Source organism: Moschus berezovskii, chromosome 2 (assembly GCF_049115385.1).
Source record: "Moschus berezovskii isolate FMDL1 chromosome 2, NW_MosBer_1.0, whole genome shotgun sequence".
In the NCBI taxonomy this organism is placed as follows: Eukaryota; Metazoa; Chordata; class Mammalia; order Artiodactyla; family Moschidae; genus Moschus; species Moschus berezovskii.
In genome coordinates, this window is record NC_142461.1 from 65,448,379 (window position 1) to 65,475,573 (window position 27,195).

The following is a 27,195-nucleotide window of genomic DNA, read 5'->3' on the forward strand; positions in this document are numbered from 1 at the left end:
AACCATTTACACAGATAGAAATTTAATATATACAAAAGCAGCCAAATACAGATTTCCAAAGCTAAGCAAGCAATTTTAAGATCATCTTCTATGGACAAGTATAGATAAATGTGAATGAACAGAATGGCATGTTTGTTGAAGTTTTAATGGAAAAGTCAGAAAAATTATCATGATTTTAAAATTTAGATAAGTTGGTGTTTCTTGAGAATATATATTTCCTCTAAAAAGGGTAAACTATACTTGCAACTGTGAACATGGTAACAGATTTAGGTTCACTATTGCTTTGTATTTCCACACCAGAACAAGGACTATAACGCCCTTAATATTCTGGAGCAGAGATAATAAGGGTATGTGTATGAGGAAGTTGGTAGAGGAAGTACTAAATCCTCCAATATTCCAAATTCCATCCCTCAGTCTTCATAATATTTCACCATTTTAAGTATGACAACAGTTCTAGTATTCCTGTGTACATGCTACGTCCTAAGTTACTTCAGTCGTGTCCAACTTTTTGCAACCCTATGAACTGTAGCCCACCAGGTTCCTCTGTCCATGGCATTCTCCAGCAAAAATTCTGGAGTGGATTGCCCATGCCTTCCTCCAGGGGATCTTCTGACCCACAGGTCGAACCTACATCTCCTGTGACTCCTGCGCTACAGGCGAATTCTTCACCCTGAGCCACCAGGGAAGACCCCCTAGTATTCCTAACCACTGCTTGTTATGAGGGAGGAAAAAAGGCATTTATCTAATGTGTATCCATTAGGCATAGGACTGTGTCCAGACAAACATTTGTCCTGCCATTCCTATATCATTTAAGGGGACGACGGAGAACGAGATGGCTGGATGACATCACCGACTCTGTGGACATGAGTTTGAGTGTACTCCGGGAGTTGGTGATAGACAGGGAGGCCTGGCGTGCTGTGATTCATGGGGTCGCGGAGAGTCGGACACGACTGAGCGACTGAACTGAACTGAACTAGTAATCATTTCGGTGATTAAAAATATTTTGGATACATCTTTTAAAGTTCTTAAGGACTAGAAACATAAAACCTAACTTTTATAACTACAGATATACATGGTTTACTTATACACTCATTTAACTCCATGTTAACTGAGCTGCTAGAGGCCTCAATCCTGTCCTCTGCTTAGCTCAGCTCTGCGGGAGGCTGGAGGCTCCTCGGCAAGCTGGCTTTCTATTAGGTTCTGTTTTTTTTCTGGTTGGAGACCAGAAAGTGGAGCAAGTCTGAAGCTGGGGACTGTCAAATGCTGGAGTTTCTGGGATAGAACACACAAAGAAACAGAACCCTGTGGATGGTGCCATCCCCAGTCAAAGTGGCACCTCCCTGGCAGGTCCAGAACCAACCCACAGTGCTCAACAGTGTAGCAGCAGGTCTAGATTTGTGGGCTCTACAGCCCATGAGTGACATAAGCTTCTAATCCTTAGGCATTACCCATTCTTCTTGTTTGCTTCTCCAAAAGCCCCCTTCCCTTTTGGATTTTTCAGTCCTTCTAACACCTGTGTAACCAACTGCCACAATTAAGTTGCCTTTAATTGAAAAATCAAAAAGGCTTTCTATTTTCCTGACTGATATGGTACTTTTCTGGTGAAGAGGATTCAAATGGGACACCACTACTCAAAAGGCTTAATTAACAAATCGAATTTCATAATAAAAATATATAAAGATTAAATTAAAATATGAGGGAGAAATTGTTTATATATCATATTATCCATAATATTATTCTATAAGGGTTTAGTATAATTAGAACATAGTGCAAAATTATACCATAATCTAAGAACAATAACTTCTGACAGTAAGATACTTGTCTTTAGAACAATGAGAAAATACCAGTTGGTGAAAGAATACAGGCTTATTTTAAGTGATGCAAGCAACATATAAAAGCACAACAAAAAAGTAAACAGATTTAGCCACAGCCATATCCCTAAGAAAGAAACCCCATTATAAGTAGGCAAAAATCATTCTGAAACTCTGTACATACATAGGAAAGGCTATAAATATGGACATAATTCTATTATAATGTCACTATGCTATATACATCACAATAAAAACATTAAATGGGTTTATCTCTGGGCTTTCTATTTTGTTCCATTGATCTATACTTCTGTTTTTATGCCAGTACCAAACTGTCTTGACGACTGTGGCTTTATAGTAGAGCCTGAAGTCAGGCAGGTTGATTCCCCCAGTTCCATTCTTCTTTCTCAAGATTGCTTTGGCTATTCGAGGATTTTTGTATTTCCATACAAATTGTAAAATTATTTGTTCTAGCTCTGTGAAAAATACCATTGGTGACTTGATAGGGATTGCATTGAATCTATAAATTATTTTGAGTAGTATACTCATTTTCACAATATTTATTCTTCTAATCTATGAACAGGGTATATTTCTCCATCTATTAGTGTCCTCTCTGATTTCTTTCACCAGTGTTTTATAGTTTTCTATATATAGGTCTTTTGTTTCTTTAGGTAGATATATTCCTAAGTATTTTATTCTTTTCGTTGCAATGGTGAATGGAATTATTTGCTTAATTTCTCTATTTTCTCAATATTAGTGTATAGAAATTCAAGAGATTTGTGTGTTGATTTTATATCTTGCAACTTTACTATATTCATTGATTAGCTCTAGTAATTTTCTGGTAGAGAGAGTCTTTAGGGTTTTCTGTGTAGAAGACCATGTCATCTGCAAACAGTGAGAGTTTTACTTCTTTTCCAATTTGGATTCCTTTTATGTCTTTTTCTGCTCTGACTGCTGTAGCCAAAACTTCCAAAACTAAGTTGAATAGTAGTGGTGAGAGTGGGCACCCTTCTCTTGTTCCTGACTTTAGGGGAATAAAGTCTTTGACAAAGGAGGCAGAATATTCAATGGAGAAAAGACAATCTCTTTAACAAGTGGCGCTAGGAAAACTGGTCAACCACTTGTAAAAGACTGAAACTAGAACCCTTAACACCATACACAAAAATAAACTCAAAATGGATTAAAGATCTACATGTAAGATCAGAAACTATAAAACTCCTAGAAGAGAACATAGGCAAAACACCCTCTGACATCCTCCATGACCCACCTCCCAGAATATTGGAAATAAAAGCAAAAATAAACAAATGGGACCTAATTAAAATCAAAAGCTTCTGCACAGCAAAGGAAACTATAAGCAATGTGAAAAGACAGCCTTCAGAACGGGAGAAAATAATAGCAAATGAAGTAACTGACAAAGAATTAATCTCAAAAATATACAAGCAACTCCTGCAGCTCAAGTCCAGAAAAACAAACGACCCAATCAAAAAATGGGCCAAAGAACTAAACAGACATTTCTCCAAAGAAGACACACAGATGGCTAACAAACACATGAAAAGATGCTCAACATCACTCATAATCAGAGAAATGCAAATCAAAAGCACAATGAGGTACCATTTCATGCCAGTCAGAATGGCTGCTATCCAAAAGTCTACAAGCAATAAATGCTGGAGAGGGTGTGGAGAAAAGGGAACCCTCTTACACAGTTGGTGGGAATGCAAACTAGTACAGCCACTATGGAGAACACTGTGGAGATTCCTTAAAAACTGGAAACAGAACTGCCATACGACCCAGCAATCCCACTGCTGGGCATACACACCGAGGAAACTAGAATTGAAAGAGACACATGTACTCCAATGTTCATCGCCGCACTGTTTATAATAGTCAGGACATGGAAGCAACCTAGATGTCCACCTGCAGACGAACGGATAAGAAAGCTGTGGTACATATGCACAATGGAGCATTACTTAGCAATTAAAAAGAACACATTTGAATTAGTTTTGCCAACCAAGGTCCGTCGAGTAAAGGCTTTGGTTTTTCCAGTGGTCATGTATGGATGTGAGAGTTGGACTGTGAAGAAAGCTGATCACCGAAGAATTGATGCTTTTCAACTGTGGTGCTGGAGAAGACTCTTGAGAGTCCCTTGGACTGCAAGGAGATCCAACCAGTCCATTCTAAAGGAGATCAATCCTGGGTGTTCATTGGAAGGACTGATGCTAAAGCTGAAACTCCAATACTTTGGCCACCTCATGCGACGAGTTGACTCACTGGAAAAGACTTTGATGCTGGGAAGGATTGGGGGCGGGAGGAGAAGGGGATGACAGAGAATGAGATGGCTGGATGGCATCACCAACTCGATGGACATGAGTCTGAGTGAACTCCGGGAGTTGGTGATGGACAGGGAGGCCTGGCGTGCTGTGATTCATGGGGCCACAAAGAGTCGGACGCAACTGAGTGACTGAACTGAACTGAACTGAACTGAATGAGGTGGATGAAACTGGAGCCCATTATACAGAGTGAAATAAGCCAGAAAAAAAAACTCCACTACAGTATACTAACACATATATATGGAATTTAGAAAGACGGTAACAATAACCCTGTAGAGGAGACAACTAATCTTTGAATGTATAGGCATAAAGTTGTTTCTATTATTTATATTCTTAATGCTTCTATGAATAATTCCCATTTTGAATATTATTTGCAAGATTTTTCTTGTTGATTATTGTTACCTGATGTTTCCCTTTTTAGAGAAGCTTTTTAAGGCAGCTTTGACTCTGTTGAGTCTCTCAATTTTATTTTTATTGCATTAATACCTGGTACGTATTAGATGCTTTCTTTTCTTTATGATTATTCTGCTTACCTTGCTAACTTCTTAAACTGGCTATATACTTTTATACTCATTGCTTTTCCTTTTTATGTAAAGTCTATTACATTTAAGGCCTCAGTGGATAATGTTTTCCATATCCCATAGGTTTTAAGACTTTGTATTTTTGTTATCTTTCTTTAATGATATTGTTTTTAAATGCCATATACTCAGTGAGTGATATAAACACATTGTAAATTTCATTTTCTAATAAAAAATAAATTTAAAAAATATTAAATGGATTTCCTTTGAATTAAAGGAAAGAAAAATGCTACCATTCATTATTTTAAAAAAAAGGAAAAGGAGAATAAAAAGGCCAGGGAAAACCTTAAAAACTTAGCTATTAACAGTTAATTGTTAATATGCATTATCATAGTTTACTAGTCCCTGCTTCCTCTTGCTTTATTAGTTATATTATTGCTTGTACTCTGTCAAAGTTTACAACATATATATTATTTTATTTTTGGGGGGTTTGCACTGGGTCTTCGTTGCTGCACATGGGCTTTCTCTAGCTGCAGTGAGCAGGGGCTATCTTCATTGTGGAGCATAGGCTGCTCAGTGTGAGGATGTCTCTCATTGAGAAGCACAGGCTCTAGGCACATGCACTTACAGCATGGGGCCTCAGTAGCTGTGGCTCGTGGGCTCTGGGGCAAGGGTTCAGTAGCTGTGGTGCTTGGACTTTACTTGTTTGCAGCATGTGGAATCTTCCTGGACCAGAAACAGAACCTTGTGTCCTCTGCATTGGCAGATGGATTCTTATCCACTGTACCACCAAGGAAGTTCATAATATTTTAATATTATTCTATAGCTTTAATTTTCATAGTTGTTAAGGATTGGTTCCATATTTAAAGATTTTAATCTTTATTCTTAATTAGCTCATTAAGATTATTCTTGAGTCACTTTGATTTCTCTTGGATGGCTTAAACTTACCATTAAAAAAAATTTTTTTTTTCAAAATGAGGTCAGAGATGTTATATTCCCTGAGGTTTTGTATATGTGATAATGCCTATCTACTGGTCCTTGTCCTGAATAGGGAACCTGGTTAAGTATAATATTTTCTGCTTACTTTTTTCCTTTAAGACTTGGTAGACAAAGGGTGGCCCATAACTTACATATAAACTTGAAGCAAGGTTTTATTTAGCATTTATAGTGTTTAAAAATATTTAAAGTGATAAACTTCTAACAAGACTAGTAAGGGATAATAACAAATTATCAATAACAAGAATGAGAGAAATGACAGTAGTAGATTCTAGAGATATTGAAAATATAATAGAGAAATATTTCAACTTTTATGCCAAAATATTAAAGAACTTAGACAAAACAAATTCCTTAAAAAAAACATCAACCGTCAAAGCTCACCTAGGAAGAAAGAGAAAACCTGAACTGCTTCATTTGTGTTAAAGAAAAAATGTGCTGTTCAAAAGCCTCCTGTAAATCACACTTCTGCATTAGAAGAACAGACATGGAAAATTCTACCAAATATTTAAAGGGAAATAATATTACTACAGAGACTCTATTAGAAGACTGAAAATGAAGCAATACTTCCCAATTCATTCAATGACGCCAAAATTACCCTGACACCAAATCTGATAACAATATTACAAGAAAACTGAAGAGAAATATCCTTCGTGGACATAGACGCAAACAATCTAAACTAAATGCAAGCAAACTGAATAAAATAATATATAAAAAGGATAACAGATCATAACTAAGTGGGGTTTCTTTCAGAAATGTAGGGTAACTTTAACACTTGAAAAATTAATCAATATAATTCAGCAAATAAATAAAAAGAAAACCCATATGATCACTGTAATAGGTGCAGAAAAAGCTTTTGACAAAAATTAATATCCAATCCTAATAAAAACTTACCACAAATGAGGAATAGAGGAACTTCTTTAACATGCCTGATATACAACATTTGTGAAAGCCCAAAACCAACAGCACACTTAAGAATGAAAGACTGAGTGTCCCCCACTAAGATAAGGAACAAGACACGGTATCTGCTTCCACCACTTCTACTCAACACTACACTGGAACAATCAGTAAAGAAAAAGGAATAAAAAAGATCACCACTGCCCTGGTGGTCCAGTGGTTAAGAATCCACTTGCCAATGCAGGGACACTATTCAATCACCGGTCCAGAAAGATCCCACATTCTGTGGGACAACTAAGACGGTGTGTCAAACTACTGAGCCCACATTCTAGAACCCACAAGTCATAACTACTCAGACCATGTGCCACAACTATTGAAGCTCATGCCCTAGAGCCTGAACTCTGTAACAAGAGAAGCCCAAACACAACCAGAGAAAGCCTGCATGCAGCAATAAAGACCCAGCACAGCCAAAAATAAAACAAATAATTTGAATAAAGATCAAAATAGAAAGGAAGAATTATAACTGTCTTTATCCTCCAGAGGAAAATCTGCTGGAAAAGAGTTTTTAAAAACTCCTAGAAGACACGAGGTAAAGCAAAGTTTAAGAAAATGTAAGAGCAACATAAAATAAATTGCATTTCTAACTGTGATGAACAATCTGAAATTAAAACATAGTAAGACAGTTTCTAATAGCATCAACAACATGAAATAATTAAGGATACATTTGACAAACATGTGAAACACCTGTATACTGAAAACCACAAACAGAGGAATAAGATTTAAATAAAAAGATACCATGCTTCATGACTCAGAAAACTCAATACCATGTCAATTCTCCTGAAACTAATCTATAGTTTCAGCACAATTCCAATTAGATTTCCAGAAGTGTTTTTGTAGAAATTGATCAGCTAATTCTAAAATTCAAATGGAAGTGCAAACAACTTTTAAAAAGAACAAAGTTAGAAGACAAACACTACTGGATTTAAAACTATTTAAGACCCATTTATTCTCTTGTTTTGCCAATATGGAGACACCCTCCTTGAAAAAGGCATTAAATCCTTCCATTCACTTTAATACCCTGTGCTGAAAACACTGTGTTTCGAGGTTTTAATTATAAGACTCAAGTTCTCAGCACTAATTCTTAAGCCTCATTTAGATTTCTCCCCATGGGTCCGGGGGAGATGATCCAAACACAGTGAAGAACATCTTAGAATTGTAGGCTCGGCTGGCCCAGAAGATTTTGCAGCTCCCTGACCACCTGGCTGGAGGATTTCAGGATTAGGACCCAAATGGGCTACGGCCACCAGACGTGGAACACCACTGTCTTGGGCACACCTGCCTGCCACCAACAAGAATGGCACCCCAACTCCTCTTGTCCTCTTCACTACATATGCTGTGACCTGGAGTTTCTGGATTCCAGGCAGTCACTGGTTACATAAACACACCTGCTGCCTCAGCCCTGCTGATCCATACCAAGGGGGGAAAGGCAGACAGAACTATTTTTCAACATGGCATCATTCCACAAAAAATTATTCTCCTAAACCTGCAAATTCTTTTTCATTGGAGGACAGTCCCAAAGCTATGACTTTCTCCGATTCTGCAGCACCCCTGTGAGAAGACTGGATGTACGTGTCCAGTGCTGTGTGAGTCGGGCAAGCCCCACTGGCTCCACGCTGGTGCACTCCACGAGGAGCTGAGGACAGGGCCCTGGACTCTGCAGCAGGACCCTCATCTTGGGAGGGAAACTCAGGACCGCAGGGCGGTTCTGTCCTGAAGTGAGTCCTGGAGTGACAAGAGCCACATGCGCAGGACTACTCCACTAAGCAGCCACACAGGACTGAGCTGGACCCACAGATGGGTCGTTGATGGCTGACAATTCTTGCCTATCTTCACAGGCTAAGAGTCACTGTCCTTCCTTTCCTGCCCATCACTGTACCTGTTCCTGGCACACACAAGGCAACCTTGTGTTCTGGAACCAGCCAAGAACTGAGACCCTAGCAGGAGGCCCCTAGTTCACAGTAGACAAACTCCCCATTGAACGACTGCTACCTCATGGTGCTCTCCATGCTTCAGAATTGGAAATGGATGAAGAGCACAGCAGCGCGCAGGCCCCTCACCCCACCCCCGCGATACTCTGAGGGGCATCAGAACCTCGCCTCACTGGGCACCCCAAGCACAGACGACTTCTGTGCCCACTTGTCCTGTGGGCCCTGGGTGCACCTCCAGCCACTGGCACCCAGGATGGAGGTGCAGGTGTAGGGCTCAGTGCGCAGCAGGCTCTCAGGCCACCCAGACCTGCCATGGTCTCCAACATTCCCTCTGCTAGGAAAGCTGGACTAAGACTTACTACTGAAAAAAAGTCCAGAAATATGTCCACACACATACGGACTATACTCATTTTCAGCAAAGGTGCAAAGGCAATACTGTGGAGAAAGAGTAACCTTTTCAACAAAAAAATGCTGGAACAAATGGATATCCACATACAAAAAGATAAACTTCAATCCATACTTCACACAAAAATTACTTTCAAATGGATCACAGACCTAAATATGAGTTAAAACTATAAAAATCAGAAGAAAACAGAGGAATAAATCTCTCTGACTGTGGGTTAGGCAAAGATTTCTTAAATATGACAAAAGAAAATCTATGAAAGAAAAAACTGGTAAATTGAACTTATCAAACTTTTGTGCTTTTCAGAAAAGTAGCCACATGAAAAGATCCCAGGAGGCAGTGGTTTGAATGTGGTGGAACTGGAACTCTTGAACACTGCTGGCAGGTGCATAAAATGATACAAGTTCTTTGGAAAACCACCAACAGTTTCTTAGAAAGTTAAACACACATCTACTACATGATCTGGTCATTCCACTCCTGAGAAACTTAAAACAAATGTCTACACACATCCTTCCATACTGATGTCCAAAGCAGCTTTATTCCTAACAGTCCAAGCCCTAAAGCAATCCAAATGGAGAAACAATCTGTCTGATATCCACAATTAAGTGAATGGATAAACAAACTGTGTTATACCTACACATGGAATACTACCCTACAATAAAAAGAAATGAACTATCAATCCAGGCAAAAAAATGCATCAATTTCGGAATAATTATGCTGAGTATCTGCCTGATGGCCGAAGAATTGATGCTTTTGAACTGTGGTGCTGGAGAAGACTCTTGAGAGTCCCTTGGACTGCAAGGAGATCCAACCAGTCCATTCTAAAGGAGATCAGTCCTGGGTGTTCACTGGAAAGACTGATGCTAAAGCTGAAACTCCAATACTTTGGCCACCTCATGCGACGAGTTGACTCATTGGAAAAGACTCTGATGCTGGGAGGGATTGGGGGCAGGAGGAGAAGGGGACGACAGAGAATGAGATGGGTGGATGGCATCACCGACTCGATGGACATGAGTTTGACTGAACTCCGGGAGTTGGTGATGGACAGGGAGGCCAGGCGTGCTGTGATTCATGGGGTCGCAAAGAATCGGACACGACTGAGCGACTGAACTGAACTGATGCTGAGTATATAACATAAACACAGAATATTTAAACTGTGTGCTTCAATTTATATAAAATCCTAGAAAATGCAAACCGATATTTAGGAACAAAAAACACAGCAGTGGCTACATAGAGACAAAGAGAGGTGGGAGAAAGGGCGTTTCAGAAGAGTATGAGGAAAATTCCAGGGTGAATATACTTACTGTCTTAATTGTGGTGTAGGTTCATGGATGTATATACATTATATATTCCAAACAAAAAATTTTAAACTTTAAATATGGTAGCTTATTGTATGTCAGTTATATCTTGATAAAGTTGTTTTAAAAATGTAATATCTGCCAGGACTAGGTCCACATTCCCCCAGAGGCAAGAACAGCCTGAATGGCAGTGTTGCTCCCATGTGAACCAGTATTTTCTTCTTAAATTATATAGTTCTTGAGACCATTTTTCAAAAAGAACTATTTAATTCACTATTTAGTACTTTAACGTCCATGATGAGAAATTTGCTTCCTTCCCTTTTGCTTTGTTTTGTTTGACTGCACCACGTGGCATGCGGCATCTTAGTTCCTTGACAAGGAATCCAACCTGTGCCTCCTGCAGTGTAAGCACAGAGCCTTAACCATTGGATCACCAGGGAAGTCCATTGAGTTTATTTTTAAAAAATTAATATTCAGGTAAAAATTTCATCCTGTTTCAGGGATGATTTTCTCCCAAAGTGGTTTCCTTAACCGTCTTTTGTATCTATAGTCATCATGATTAGATTTTGTTTTCTATGGTACAGTCAGGGTAAATTACTTGATTTTTCTTTTTTCATCTGAGTCTGTTTTAAATTATGGTTAAAGACTGGTTACTATGGTCTTTTATTTTTTTTATTGCCGAAATGAAGTGGTGTGTGTATATTTACTGTGTATATCGTATTTTCAAGAAGACAGGGAATAAAAAATTCTGCAAAAGTACAGTTCTTGTATAACAAGCCTGGAGGTCTTTAGGTTAGGGATGCAGTTTATTGAGGGAATGCTGTTATGGTCTGCACTGCTCTCTCATGGGGATTTCGTCTGTCCCTACTAAGATTTAGCACCAATAGATAAGACTGTTTGATTTTTCCTTGACTGTCACAACTGTTGTCATACTCACTATCTAAATCTAATTACCTTCAAATTTACAAGTACCAATACCTTACTTTTCCCAATACTGCTTTTAGGATGGTGACAGGGAAGTCAATCATAACATCAAGCCACTTAAGAATGTTCTGTGCCTTTTTTGTGATTACAATTTCGTTAATTCTAGTTAAGTGCTGATAATGAGTTTTTGGGCTATTTTTACTACTTATGGAGGAAGATGTATTTTTGATGGTATATCCTGTACTACGCTACATGCTGTGTTTTGCTTTTTCTGATTACAAATAGAGCAATTATAAATGCTTGAGGTTTATAATATAAATCTTTTCTGGGCCACACCTGAATATTTTCCTCATGAAAAGGTTTTCTTGTAAATATTTAACAAAGATACAATGGAAATTATAACATGAGTAGGTTGTAAATAATATGCTTGATTTTCTTTAGAAAATAATGACCTGGAATTGTCAATGGAACAGATTTCTTAAGTTTGTTTATATGTTGAGAACCTACAGAACTTTTTGCTGATATAAATAAAGGAGGTGACATTTCACGGAGATTTTGACTCAGTTGGCATGTATGAGTAACAGATTCTCTGGTTCAATAAACTAGACCTTTATTTAAGGGAAGGAAAAATCAACAGTAAAGAATCAAAGCATAAGCAATACTTACCAGTACCGGAATTTTGAACCTAATGTAAAATAATGTGCAAAAAAATTCTTTTGAGGTGGAAGTGGTCTGTCCAAACGGAAGAATGTGTGATGTTCTACACACGCTTTCCACAAGTTTTTACATGCTCTGTAATTCACCATGTTAAATCCCAATAATGTTTCTCTAGATTCATGCTGTAATAAATGACAAAAGGCAGAGAATATCATGAAAATGTCAGAATCTAATGCTCCATTTATTTTTTACAGATAAATATTCTAGTCCTATGAACACTAATCCTTCTTGTGTCCTTTCTGTTTATCCAATAAAGAAGCAGTAATATAAATAGGTGGCAAAATGTGGACCTCATTTGGCAATGTTACAACTCATAGGAACTTTTACTTTATAGTACAGTTAGAAATAAATTTAGGGCTTCCCTTGTGGCTCAACTGGTAAAGAATCCGCCTGCAATGAGAGAGACCTAGGCTTGATGCCTGGGTTGGGAAGATCCCCTGGAGAAGAGAAAGGCTACCCACTCCAGTATTCTGGTCTGGAGAATTCCATGGACTGTATAGTCCATGGGGTCGCAAAGAGTCAGACACGGCTGAGCAACTTTCACAAATAAATTTAAAACTTGATATATACCTATTTTCAAAACTTAATAGCTATAATCATTTCAAAATATAATCCTTGCCCACAAATTAAACTTTAAGATATATCAACATACCTTTCAACAATATTTTTAAATTAATAAATCTGTCTTGATTGTAAATAAGTAAATAAAAACATTCAGCACTTCTGAACACTATTTTGAAACTCATTTTAAAAATAAGTAGCAACAGAATAGAAGCATTCCTTTAACTTTTTAAAAAATTTGGCACCAATTAGTATTTAAGTAAACAGTTTAACTGAAATAATAAACTATTTATAGCAAGGCAGACATGTCATAAATGTAGAGCTCTGATTTTCACAGTGACTGTAACCTTTGACCCTCCCAACCTGATTCAGAAATGTGTCATTAGCAGTACCTTTGAGTATCCTTCATCCTCCCTTTCTACCAGATTACCTCTACAAAGGTGACTACCTTTCTGACTTTATGACCACAGATTGGTTACGCTCGTTTTCACTTTTACATACATGGACGCATACACGTATATCTTGACTTCTTTTGTTCATTATTATGTTTCTATATTCCTCCATTTAATTGTGAAGGAGTAATTGCCTCATTTTCACTTTACACAGTGTTCTATTGTATGAAGAAACCAGTTTATTTATCCACTTACTGTTGACAGACATTTACTGTTTCTAGCTTGGTAATGTAAAAACATTGCTCCTATGTATATCCCTGTATTTTGTCTGATGCATGTAGGTGCGAATTTTTGTTGTTGGATCATAGATGTCATGTGTTCACCTCTAGTAGATACCACCCAACAATTTCCCAAGATGATTAGCTCAATATTCACTTCCTCCTACAAGCAATGAATGCTCCACATACTCCCAAATCACTGGGTTTACCAATCTTTTCATTACACTATTCTGATGGCTATGAGGAATTATCACATTCTGATTATAATTTGTATTTCTCTGATGTTTAATGAGGTTCATGTTACAGGATGAGGAGATATTCTCAGTTCTGTTCTCAACTCTGGAGTGTCTGTTCAAGTCACTAATGTATTTATGGATTGGCTTGGATATACAACCAAGGACGTGGTATGTGTGTTTATTATACACATATTCTATGATATTTGCCATAGTTCTTAATTTTAACACAGTCCAAATTATCGATCTTCTCCTTTAATGTTCATTTTCCTTCTACGTCCTGTTAAGGCAATCTTTGCCTATCAAAAGGTCATGAAGATTTTTTTCTGTAACTAAAATACAGTAAAATGTCCATGTATAAATATTAAATGGTGATGCTACAAAATGATATGTTAAAATATTACTTCTTGATCATCAGAGAATTCTTAATTATGCTTAAGAGTTGCTCTGTATGTACTAACACTACCTCAGAAGAATAGCTGTGAAAACTAAATGATATGAAAATAGTTGATACACATTATCAGGCACATAGTAAGATCTCCAGAAATGTTAAGTACTATATTATTATTATTACAAATAACAACAGTATCACAGGAAGCAAAATGGAAAAATTGGCTTCAATATCACCTCCTACCAATATAATTATCAAAAGTAAAATGTCTGTTCTCCAGTTTCCAGACATGATTTAATATATTTTATTCCTCTAAACATTTATTGAAACATGTACAATAGTGTTCATTAACAGCATTAATCATAATAGCCTCATTCAGAAATGGCAAAACTGTCCATTAACATAATTAAGAATGAATAACTAATTGATAGTATATTCATTCAGTAGAATTCTGCATAGCAATGGGGCAAACTACTGCTCTGTGTAACAACACAGGTGAATCTCCCAATGCTAAGGGAAAGAAGGCAGAGAAAAATATTCTGTATGATTTTACATTTTAAAAGTTCAAAACAGGACAAACTAATTCATGATGCTACAAATGAGAATAATATTTACCTTTTTGGAGAGTTAATAACTGCTAGTGCATCAGTTCTATTTGCAGTAATACCAGCTTCTGAGGTGGCAGTAATGTTCTACATAGTAACATTGTATATTATATACCTATCAAGCACTATACTTAATTACTGCCTGATTTATTTCAAAAACTCTTCAAAAAACTTCCATATTTTTGAATATAAATGATGATGAATTATACTCAATAGATCAAGATCCTCTATAAAATGCATTTGAATCAAATACATTTTGCACACATATAAACACCCTAAAATATGCGTTAATTTGTCAAGACTTCTAATAATGTCAAAGGATAAGGCTAATTTAATTTGATGAAATAGATAAAAAACATTTATAAGATGACCCTCTTTACAATACTGTACTTTCTACGATAACTCAACATGTTGTATTTATTGATAATATAAAAAAAAGGACATTACCATTCTAACAAAGGCAGGAAAAGTACTACACGTTCATGAACAATAAACAAAACTAAATACTCAGATTCCCTACAATGAAATGAACTTACATATAAAAGGAAGTGCTACAGATTTAGTTAAAAAAAAGAAAGATACAAAGAAAAAGGACATATAAATCCTCAGTTAGTGACCTTATGAATAGAATACGGGGACTGACAATGAATATCACAACTGAAATTAGTTTCTATGTTCAAGAGACAGCAGAACAGCTATCTAGAATAACCTCAGATCAGAACCACAGAAACAATGGAGAAATACTTTGTCACAAACTATAAATTAACTTAGTTGGCAGTTATTAATATATTAATAACACTTTTATTTACACTAAAAGTTCTGTAATGAATATTTCTTTATAAGCAATTTATATTAATAAGAACAATACTCACCAATTCTTTTCTTAACTGAATAAAAAACTGTTTGCACTTAAAAGAAATTTTCACAATTTTCAACCTGGATAAAAAGAGAATGAATTGAAGTATTTAAAATATTGAACAGATAAAAGTATCAACTAAAGAGTAGTTAAAAATAATCTTTTAATTGCATGTTTAGTAATATCTATTTAACTATATGTACATATACACTAAAGAATATATATACATATACACATTAAAAATTGAAAGTTTTTGGTGTATGATGAAAAAATAATTAGAATTTATACACTCAGTTGAGCTGTTTTACCAGGACATTTACTGAGAATTTATCCATTTTTCAATTTTGTATCCAAAATTTACATAAAAACACATATTACAAGTTAAAAATTCAAGAATACCAAAAATATAGTTTGTTCAGTCTTTAAAACTACAAGTTTCCTTGCTCTGCATGCAAAGAGCTTAGAAATCACCACTACATCCTAGCAACAAGTAAAAAGCTCAACAAACTTAAATATCATCAATTTTTCTTGAATCCGTAAGAAAGAGAAGAGCACAGAGCAAACTCTACCTCCGAGATTTGAGAGATGAACAGTTGAATACAGGGAATCAGAGCTTCCCAGGGAAGAGAACTGGGAGCAGAAACCGCCAGAGGAAGCAGTGCCAGGGTAGGAAAACCTGAACTGTATTTCATGAATTGTTGAAGGCTCAGCATGGTTAACTATGCGAGTGAAAAACTCCAAGAGAACCCAGCCATAGGGAGGCCCTCACAGAATTCTAAGATTTATCTCCAGAAGCTCAAGCAAATTCCAACAGTAAATATCAGAGGAAAATACCCTCAGGTTTCTGACAGGGAAAGGGGAAAAGAAACCATGTTGAAATAGGCCAGTACACTCTGCTCTTAACAAGGTCTGCATTTAGGGGAAACAAGTTAACAAGAGCTTTAAATGATCCAGGAAAAGAAAATACCCAATTTCAGTCCACTCTAGAAATCTTGTCCCACCCAAAGAGGGAGAAAAAATTGAGAAACACTTGTGAAGCTCACAATCCAAAGGTCGAGGCTCAGAAAAACACAAAGCTAATCACAGGACTACACCTGCCGTCGCCGCCCACCCCCACCCCACACCTCATCACTACATTCAGTTCAGTTCAGTTCAGTCACTCAGTCATGTCCGACTCTCCGCGACCCCATGAATCACAACACGCCAGTACATTCCTCATGATGTACTCTGCATATAAGTTAAATAAGCAAGGTGACAATATAGAGCCTTGACGTACTCCTTTTCCTATTTGGAACCAGTCTGTTGTTCCATGTACAGTTCTGACTGTTGCTTCCTGACTTGCATACAGGTTTCTCAAGAGGCAGGTCAGGTGGTCTGGGATTCCCATCTCTTTTAGAATGTTCCACAGTTTATTGTGATCCACACAGTCAAAGGCTTTGGCATAGTCAATGAAGCAGAAATAGATGCTTTTCTGGAACTCTCTTGCTTTCTCCATGATCCAGCGGATGTTGGCAATTTGATCTCTGGTGCCTCTGCCTTTTCTAAAAGCTGCTTGAACATCTGGGAGTTCACGGTTCACATATTGCTGAAGCCTGGCTTGGAGAATTTTGAGCATGACTTTACTACATTACTAAGAGCTATTTAAAGCAGTTCCTTTTACCAAGGTTACCAATCAACCCTGAATATTCATTCAAAGGACTGATGCTGAAGCTCTAACACTTTGGCTATGCTATGTGAAGACCCAACTCACTGGAAAAGACCTTTGATGCTGGGAAAAACTGAGAGCAGGAGGAGAAGGTGGTGACAGAGGATGAGATAGTTAGATGACATCATCAACTCAAGGGACACGAATTGAAGCAAACTCCAGGACATAGTGAAAGATAGGGAAGCCTGGAGTGCTACAGTTCACGGAGTCGCAAAGAATCAGACACAACTTAGTGACTGAACAACAATCTTTTACCAGGATATCAGATTGGCCCATAAGAAAAAATTACAAGGATACCAAAAGGCAAAAAAACAACATAAAGACACAGTATGTATCACGATTGGACGTGAAAGGAGTGCTGGAATTATCATTCTGAGAGTTTAAAACAACTTAATTAACATGCTAAGAGCTCCAGTGGATAAAATAGAGAGCAAGAAAAGATGGGCAATGTAAGCACAGAAATGAAAATCATGAAAAAGGGTACTAAAATATAAAATTAATATTCAGAAACCTGCTCCACTTCTATACACTAACAACAAACTAACAAAAAGAGAAATTAAAACAATCCCATTTACTATCAGAGTAAAGAGAATAAAATACCTGGGAATAAACCTACCTAAGAAAATGGAAGACATGTACTTGGAAAACTGAAACACACTGATGAGAGACACTGAAAATGATGCAAACATATGGAAAGACACACCATATTCCTAGATTGGAAGAATTGTTAAAATGACCATATTACCCAAAGCAATCTACATTATCAAGGCAATCTCTATCAAAATACCAATGCATTTTTCACAGAACTAGAACAAATAATTTCAAATTTTGCATAGAAATACAAAAGACTCTAAACAGCCAAACAATCTTGAGAAAGAAAAATAGCAGAAGGAATCATGCTCCCTGATTTCAAGCTATACTACAAAACCACAGAAATCAAAACAGTATGGTACTGGCACAAAAACAGACACAGAAATCAATGGAAGAGGATAGAAAGTACAGAAATAAACTCATGCATGTACCTATGGTCATGAATCTATGACAAATGAACAAAGAATATACAATAAGTGATGCTGGGAAAACTGGACAGCTATATGTTAAAAAATGAGGTTAGAACATTCTCTTAACACCATATACAAAACTAAACTTGAAATGGATTAAAGATTTAAGAATGGATACCATAAAACTCCTAGAGGAAAACTTAAGCAAACAGTCTTTGACAAAAATCATAGCAACATTTTTTGGGAACCATATCCTAAAACAAATGAAATAAAAACAAACAAATGAGACCTAACTAAACTTAAAAGCTTTTGCATAGCAAAAGAAACCAACAACAAAAAGACAATCTACTGAATGACAGAAGATATTTGCAAATGATACGACCAATAAGGGGTTAACATCCAACATATATAAACAGCTCATACAATTCAACATGAAAACAAAACAAAAATCAAACAACCCAAGTAAAAAGTAGACCTGAATAGATATGCTTCCAAAGAGGAAATGCAGATGGCCAACACGGATATGAAAATATGCTCAATACTGCTAATCATCAGAGAAATACAAATCAAAACCACAAAGAAATACCACTTCACATCTGTCAGAATGGCTAGCATCAGAAAGACAATAAATGTTGGGTGAGAATGTGGAGAAAAGAGAACTCTCATGCATTGTTGATAGGAATGTCAATTAGTGCAGCCGCTTGTGGAAAACTCTAAAACTACACCAACTAGTTAAGGGACATACAAATTAAAAGATGCAAAATATAACACTAAAAACATAAAATATGAAAAGGAAGGAGTATAAAAGATATTTTTCACAGAACTAGAACAAATAATCATCTAATTTGTATGGTACCACAAAAGACCCAAATATCCAAAGCAATCTTCAGAAACAACAAAGCCTGAGGTAACAGGCTCCCTGACATCAAACTACATATTACAAAGCTACAGTAACCGAAACAGTCTGGCACTGGCACAGAAATAAAGATCAGTAAAACAGCAGAGGGCCCAGAAATAAACCCATGCTCACATGGCCAACTAATTTATGACAACAAGGAAAGAATGTACAATGGAGAAAAGATAGCCTCTTCAATAAATGGTGCTGGGAAAACTGGATGCTACATGCAGAAAAATGAAACTGGACAACTTTGTCACACCATATACGAAAACAAATTCAAAATGGATTAAAGACAAAAATGTTAATACCTGAAAATATAAAACTTCAAGAAGAAAACACAGATAGTAACCTCTTTTGACATCAGTCTTAGTAATATTTTCTGCATATATCTCCTCAGGTAAGGGAAGCAAAAGCAAAAATAAACAATGGGACTGCATCAAATTAAAAGATTTTGCACAGTGAAGGAAACCAACAAAAAGAAAAGACAGTCCACCAAATGAAAGAAGATATTCACAAATGATACACCCAGCAAGGGGTTGATATCTAAGTATACAAAAAACACACAACTCAATATAAAAAAATTTTTGATTAAAAAAAATAGGCAGAAGACCTCAAGAGGCATTTTTACAAGATATACACATGGCCCATAGTGACATTAAAAGATGCTCAACATCACTATCAGAGAAATGCAAACTACAATAACGTCTCATACCTGTCAGAATGGCTTTTATCAAAATGACAAGAAATAACAAATGTTGATAAGGATGTGGAGAAAAGAGAATCTCTGTGCACTGTTGGTGGGAATGTAAATACGTGCCATTATCATGGAAAACAGTACGGAGAGCCCCCAAAAAACTAAAAACAGAACTACTCTATGATTCAGCAGTTCCACTTCTGGGTATTTATCCAAAGTAAAGAAAAACACTGACTCAAAAAGATTTATGTATCCTTCTGTTCACTGCAAGAGGCAACATTTAGAACCTTACATGAAACAACTGACTGATTCAAAATTGGGAAAGGAGTACGACAAGGCTGTTTATTGTCACTCCATTTATTTCACTTATACGCAGAGCACATCATGTGAAATGCTGGACTGGATGAGTTACAAGCTGGAAAAAAGATTGCTGGGAGAAATATCAACAACCTCAGATATGCAAATGATACCACTTTAATGGCATAAAGACAAGAGGAACTGAAGAACTCCTTGATGAGAGAGTGAAACAGAAGAGTGAAAAAGCTGGTTTAAGACTCAACATTCAAAAAAAACTAAGTTCACGGCATCCAGTCCCACCACTTCATGGCAAGTAGAAGGGGGAAAGGTGGAAGCAGTGACTCCAAAATCACTGCAGATGGTGACTGCAGCCATGAAATTAAAAAACGATTGCTTCCTAGAAGAAAAGCTATGACAAACCTAGACACTGTATTAAAAAGCAAAGACATCACTTTGATGACAAAGGTGCGTATAATCAAGGCAACGGTCTTTCCAGTAGTCATGTACGGATGTGGCAGCTGGACCATAAAGAAGGCAGAGCACTCAAGAACCAATGCTTTCAAACTGTGGAGCTGAAGAAGACTCTTAAGAGTCCATTGGACAGCAAGGAGATTAAGCCAGTCAATCTTAAAGGAAATCAACCCTGAATACTCATTGGAAGGACTGCTGCTGAAGCTGACGCTCCAATATTTCGGCTACCTGATGTGAACAGTCGGCTCATCAAAAGACTGCTCCTAGGAAAGATTGAGGGCAAGAGGAGAAGGGGGAGACAGAGGATGAGATGGTTAGATGGCATCACTGATTCAACGAACATGAACTTGGGCAAACTCCAGGAGATGGTGAGGGACAGGGAAGCCTGGAGTGCTACAGTCTGTGGGGTCACAGAGAATCAGAAATAACTTCGCAACTGAACAACAATGTTCACTGCAGCACTATTTATAACAGCCAAGAAACAGAAACAATCTAAGTGTCCACTGATAATGAGTGGATAAAGATGTGATGTATGTGTGTAGATGTGTATGACTATTCAGTTCAGTTCAGTTCAGTCGGTCAGTCGTGTCCGACTCTTTGCGACCCCATGAACCTCAGCACACCAGGCCTCCTGTCCATCACCAACTCACAGAGTCTACCCAAACTCATGTTCATTGAGTCGGTGATGCCATTCAACCATCTCATCCTGTGATCCCCTTCTCCTCCCACCTTCAATCTTTTCCAGGATCAGGGTCTTTTCAAATGTGTCAGTTTTTCGCATCAGGCAGCCAAAGTATTGGAGTCTCAGCTTCAACATCAGTCCTTCCAATGAACACCCAGGACTGATCTCCTTTAGAATGGACTGGATGGATCTCCTTGCAGTCCAAGGGACTCAAGAGTCTTCTCCAACACCACAGTTTAAAAGCATCATTACTCAGTCATTAAAAAGAAATCTTGTCATTGTGGCAACATGGATGGACCAGGAGGGTATTATGAAAATGAAATAGCTAGAAAGAGAAAAAACAAAAACCTTATGATTTTAATTTATATGTAGAATCTAAAAAACGAAAAAGTGACTCACAGATATAAACAGCAAATGAATGGTTACCTAGGGGAAGGGTCTGTGCAAATAAAGACAAATAAGTGAAAGGGATTAAGAGCACAAACTTCCAGGTGTAAAATAAGTCATGGGAGTGATTACACACAGAGGGAATACAGTCAAAAACACGTAATAACTTTACATAGTGATGGATGACAACTGGACTTATTGTAGTGATTGTTTCACAATGTATACAAAACACTAAACTACTATGCTGTATACCTGAAACTAATGTTATGCTAATTATAACTCAATAAAAAAAAACTGTTGAAGATTGTTTTATGGCTAACATATTTCTTCTTCTAACAAATAAACTATGTATCCTTGAAAGGAATATGTACTTTGCTAATGCTAGGCACAGTAGTGAAACAAAGGGAAGGTGGCAGGGCACAACCTTTATTTATTTTTATTTTTATTGGAGGCTAATTATTTTACAATATTATATTGGTTGGTTTTGCCATACATTGACATGAATCCACCCCAGGTGTACATGAGTACCTCCTCCTGAACCCCCCTCCCTTGGGCACAACCTTTAAAAGAATGACACAGCCACAGGACATGACAAAAACTGGTTAGAACCAACTATATCCAAGATGGTGGAAGATCTGATTTCCAGTGGATCTTGAGCCTCATTATTTGCTTACTGTAATGCACTAGCTACATGACACACCTGAGCTTCCCACTGAACATGAGATTCAGTGCTAAAGAAACCACATGCAATGTAGGAGACATGGGTTTGATCCCTGGGTCAGGAATTTCCCTGGAAAAGGAAATAGCAACTCACTCCAGTATTCTTGCCTGGAAAATCCCATCTTCCAAGCTTATTATTATTTGTCAGTTTACTTGCATGAACTCTACACCCCAATCTTCAGTTTATGTTTCTGCTATTGCTCTTCAGGAAGGCATAGCACTGGGTGTGCCCAAAGTAATACTGAAATGACAGTAGTATCAGTCACCCCATCCTTTCAAAAACCACACCCAGCTGTGAACTTCTCTAACTGCCAACACACTGCTCTATTATTTTCAACAGTGCCCTCTGTCATGAATTCCTTTAGAAACTAATTCAATTCAAATTGTGGCTATTCTGAAGGAACAGTTCCTGTGGTAAGCATTTGAGGCTATCTCTCTACTGTCCTTGATTTTGTCTCCCCTATTGCCTTTGGGTTTCCCAAGAGAGTCCTTCTTAATTGGTCTGAGCTTTATAGTTAAATTTTGAACCTTTGTTATTATACAGGAGCCCTGGTGATGTGGCAGTTAAGTCTGGGGTTGGGCAGAAGCCAGTCTCTAATCCTGTGATCTGGTCTCAGTGGGTTACTGGTCTGGGCCTCTTGGCTGCACCCTTCAGTGGTCTGCAATTCACCCCTCCTGAGCTGAAACGAAGAGTAGCGAGAGGGCTTCCCTTCCTCCACCTCGGTTAGGCCCTGGTAACACCCATTTTGATTAAATATAAACAGACTTCCTTAAGGACTGCTGCTGCTACTGCTGCTAAGTCACTTCAGTCGTGTCCGACTTTGTGTGACCCCATATATGGCAGCCCACCAGGCTCCCCCGTCCTTGGGATTCTCCAGGCAAGAACACTGGAGTGGGCTGCCATTTCCTTCACCAATGCATGCAAGTGAAAAGTGAAAGTGAAGTCGCTCAGTCGTGTCCTACTCTTAGCAACCCCATGGACCGCGGCCTACCAGGCACCTACATCCATGGGATTTTCCAGGCAAGAGTACTGGAGTGGGGAGCCATTAGGACAGATCTTTGCTAATGAGAAAAGAAGGCTCTGAGCATATTTCAAACTACTTTCCTGCTCAACTCCTACACCCTGCCCTTCAATCACAAGTGGGTTTTCTGTCAATCTTGGCCCTGAGATCACTGGTAGCAAAGGACCCTTCCTAAGTAAGCAGGGCTTGAGGGAGTATTTATCTGACAAGCTGGTTTCTGCTCTGTCTCCAGCAATTTGTCAACCACCCTTTATGTACTCCTTCCAGGTACTGCTGTAGCAGTGGTTTCTAGAACTGGTAAGCTGTCATTTCTTATATTCATCTGTTTCTCCAGTTTTCAGAAATGCAGTATGCACTGTGTTTTCAATTCTCTGAAAGATCTAAAAGGAGTTGTTGATTTTGAGGTTTTTTTTTTTCTTCTGAGAATAGGAATAACAAGTTGCAAAATCTTTACCTGCTAGACTGGCAACCATAACTGTCTCCTTCCCTTTTCATTTTACTAATGATGTTTTTTGATGAGTAATAATTTTAATGAAGTCTAATTTACGGACATGACTGAACGACTGAACTAAACTGAATTTACAGAATCCAAATAATTCCCAATCCAGTACTCAACATTTTAAAAGTATGAACCTGAACTGGATAATTTAGGGCTAACCATATATAGAAAGAAATGAAGTATATTTACTACATGGAACATAACTTCTCTACACATAGTTCTACTTTTGAAAGAAGAGGTTAAGTGACAGGCTTGTGTTTCAGAATCTGAAAGACCCAAGTTTAAGGCTCCACTTCATATTTATCAAACTTAGTAACCTTGGCCCAGTTAGCTTCTCTGGCATTTCTTATTCCTTATCCACAAAACAATGCTAAGGACATCCAAGTTGCAGGGTTATCAGGTACAGATAAAATGCATTAAAATCCATGAGTGATTTTCTTCCTTGCCTTAACCTCCTTCGAAAGGACTTAGGCCAGCCCATCGCGGCTCCCAGGATTGTTGTAGTCAGTGACCCTGACCCCATGGCAAACCACTGTCGACCCACACCTCCACTGGAGACTCCTGGACACTGATTAGGCAAGTCTGGCTCAGTCTCTTGTGGGGGTCACAAAAAAACATCTGTTTCATTGACTACACTAAAGCCTTAGACTGTGTGGATCATAACAAACTGTGGAAAACTCTTCAAGAGATGGGAATACCTGACTATCTTACCTGTCTCCTGAGAAACCTATATGTGGGTCAAGAAGCAGTTAGAACCCTGTATGGAACAACTGACTGGTTCAGGATTGAAGAAGGAGTACGACAAGGCTGTTTGTTGTCACCCTGTTTATTTAACTTATACACTGAGCACATCACGAGAAATGCCAGAATGGATGAGTTACAAGATGGAATCAAGATTAGTGGGAGAAGAACATCAACAACCTCATATATGCAGATGATACCCCTCTAATGGCAGAAAGCAAAGAGAAACTAAAGAACCTCTTTATGAGGGCAAAGGAGGAGAGTAAAAAAGCTGACTTAAAACTAAATATTAAAGAAAGATCATAGCATCCAGTCCCATCACTTCATGGAAAATAGAAGAGCAAAAGGTGGAAGAAACAGTGACAGATTTCCTCTTCTGGAGCTCTAAAATGACTGCAGATGGTTACTGCAACCACGAAATCAGAAGATGATTGCTTCTTGGAAGGAAAGCTATGACAAACCTAGACAGTGTGTTGAAAAACAAAGACATCGCTTTGCCAACAAAGGTCTGTATAGTCAAGGCTACGGTCTTTCCAGTGGTCATATATGGTTGTGAGTGCCGGACCATAAAGAAGGCAGAGTGACAAAGAATTGATGCCTTGGAACTGTGGTGCTGGAGAAGACTCCTGTGAGTCCCTTGGACCTAAGAAGATCAAACCAGTCAATCTTAAAGTAAATCAACCCTGAATATTCATTGAAAGGACTGATGCTGAAGCTCCAATGTTTTAGTCACCTGATGTGAAGAGTGGACTCACTGAAAAAGACCATGATGCTGAGAAAGATTGAGGGGAGAAGGGGGCATCAGAGGATGAAACAGCTGGATGGCATCACTGATGCAAACTCCAGGACATGGTGAGGGACAGGGAGACCTGGTGTGCTGTGGTCCACGGAGTCACAGAGTCAGACATGACTGAGGAACTGAACAATAGCATATGGAATATATAAGATCCTTCAAAATCTGAATCCAATTTCTCTTCTAAGCAATATCATCTTAAAATCTTACTCCCGTGCTTCTGTCCTCAGTGAAGATAACTAAAAAATAAAAAATCAGGTGCTTCCTTGGTGGCTCAGTTGTAAAGAATCCACCTGCTAATGCAGGAGATATGGATCTGATCCCTGATCCAGGAAGACCCCACAAACCACAGAGCAACTGGGCCCAAGCACCAAAACTACTGAGCCTGCGCTCTAAAGCCTGTGAGCTACAACTACGGAGCCTACATGTCACAACTACTGAAGCCCATGTGCCTTAGAGCCTGGGCTCTTCAACAAAGAAGCCACCACAATGAGAAGCCCATGCGCCAAAACTAAAGATCAGCCCCAGCTCTGTGCAACGAGAGAAAAGTCTGCACAGCAACCAAGACCCAGCACAGGTAAATATAAATAAATGAAAATCAAACCACATATCCCATCATTTGAACTTGCCACATCCTTTCTTACTATGAGGCCTCTGCAAATGTTTGGTACCTTTACCCCAAATTCTGACTGAACCTTCCAGACACACATTCCTCTTTCATACTCTCTCTTCATTGAGGAAATTTCTATTCATCCTTTAAAAACCACCTCAAATACAGCAAAGGCCAACACAATATTGTAAAGCAATTATACTCCAATTAAAACAAAACAAAACAAAAAACCCACCTTAAATATCATGAAGATATTAAAATTTTCCCTGGTAAAATTATATCATTGGTACTTCCAAAGTAATTTGTCGAAAACTCTTCCAGAATCTTTATAATAATAAATGTATATATATACACACACACATTAAAGAATTTTGAAAATACAGAAAAATTTAGATTATCATTTTAACCCATATCATCTGAAAAGAATTTCTGATTTTGACATTTATATAATATGTAGTTAATAAAAAATGTTTAATTCTCTTCAGTAAATCAGAAAAGCATTAAAACTGAAGATACACATTTACCATTATGAAAATAAACAATCATAACTGTTTTTTCTGAAACAATTCACCAATCTTCTTCTTACGTTTTGTAATTAATTTTTATGTGCTCACTTTTAGGCAAGGACCATGTCTCAAGCTGTTCTGTACTTTCCTCTAACCATAACAAAAGTTGAATTACACAGAAGAATTTAAAGATGTGACATGAAATATTAAATGACCTTTGGCTTTCTTTTATGAACTTTAGAGAGGTATAATTTATATATAAAATGAAACATCCCAATTTTAAAAGAGCAATTAATGAGTTTGACAAATGTATTGAGTTGTATAATGTCCATCCACCAAAATCACCATACAGCAATTTGCATCACCTGAAAATGTCCCCTTAGCATCCCTTTGCAGTCAATTTCCTCCCATTTTTAATCCCTGGCAACCAAGTGGTCTGCTGTCTCTATAATATGTGTTTTCTAGAATTTCATATAAATAGAAACAGAGTGCGTTATCTTTTGTGTCAGGCTTCTTACACTTGACGTCATCATGTTTTGAAGGTAGGGTCACCCATATTGTTTAGTGTGTCAAACAGTTCACTTCTTTCGCTGATAAACAGTATTCCACTGCATAGATGTAATTTGCTTGTGCACTCACCAACTGATGGACATTTGAAATTCTGTTTTGTGCTATTATGAATAATATAGCTATGAACACAGTGTGCACATCTTTATACAAACTTACATTTTCACTTCTCTTGGGCAAATATCTAGAACAGAACTGCCAGATTATATAGTTAATCTAAATTTAATCTTTAAGAAATGCCAGTTTTCCCAAGTTGGTCTATTGCTTTGCATTCCCACCAGCAATATATGAGATTTCTAGGTGCTCTGCTTCCTTGCCATCACTTGATACTATCATTTTTAAAATTTTTAAATATTTATTTATTTGGCTGCACCAGGTCTCAGATGCAGCATGCAAACTCTTACTTGGGCATGTGG

General features: G+C 37.7%; 1 protein-coding gene across 4 annotated transcripts in view; it reads right to left on the minus strand.

Annotated features, from left to right (window-relative positions):
• Positions 1 to 27,195, minus strand: part of PTPN4 (protein tyrosine phosphatase non-receptor type 4) — a 201,382-nt gene that overhangs the window by 67,566 nt on the left and 106,621 nt on the right. For all 4 annotated transcript variants that reach the window (XM_055398840.2, XM_055398841.2, XM_055398842.2 and 1 more), the window contains exons 11-12: positions 15,203 to 15,266; positions 11,820 to 11,992 (exon numbers count right to left, since the gene is read on the minus strand). In XM_055398840.2, coding sequence (XP_055254815.2) covers positions 11,820 to 11,992; positions 15,203 to 15,266 — 237 coding nt within the window. The remainder of the gene's footprint in view (positions 1 to 11,819; positions 11,993 to 15,202; positions 15,267 to 27,195) is intronic.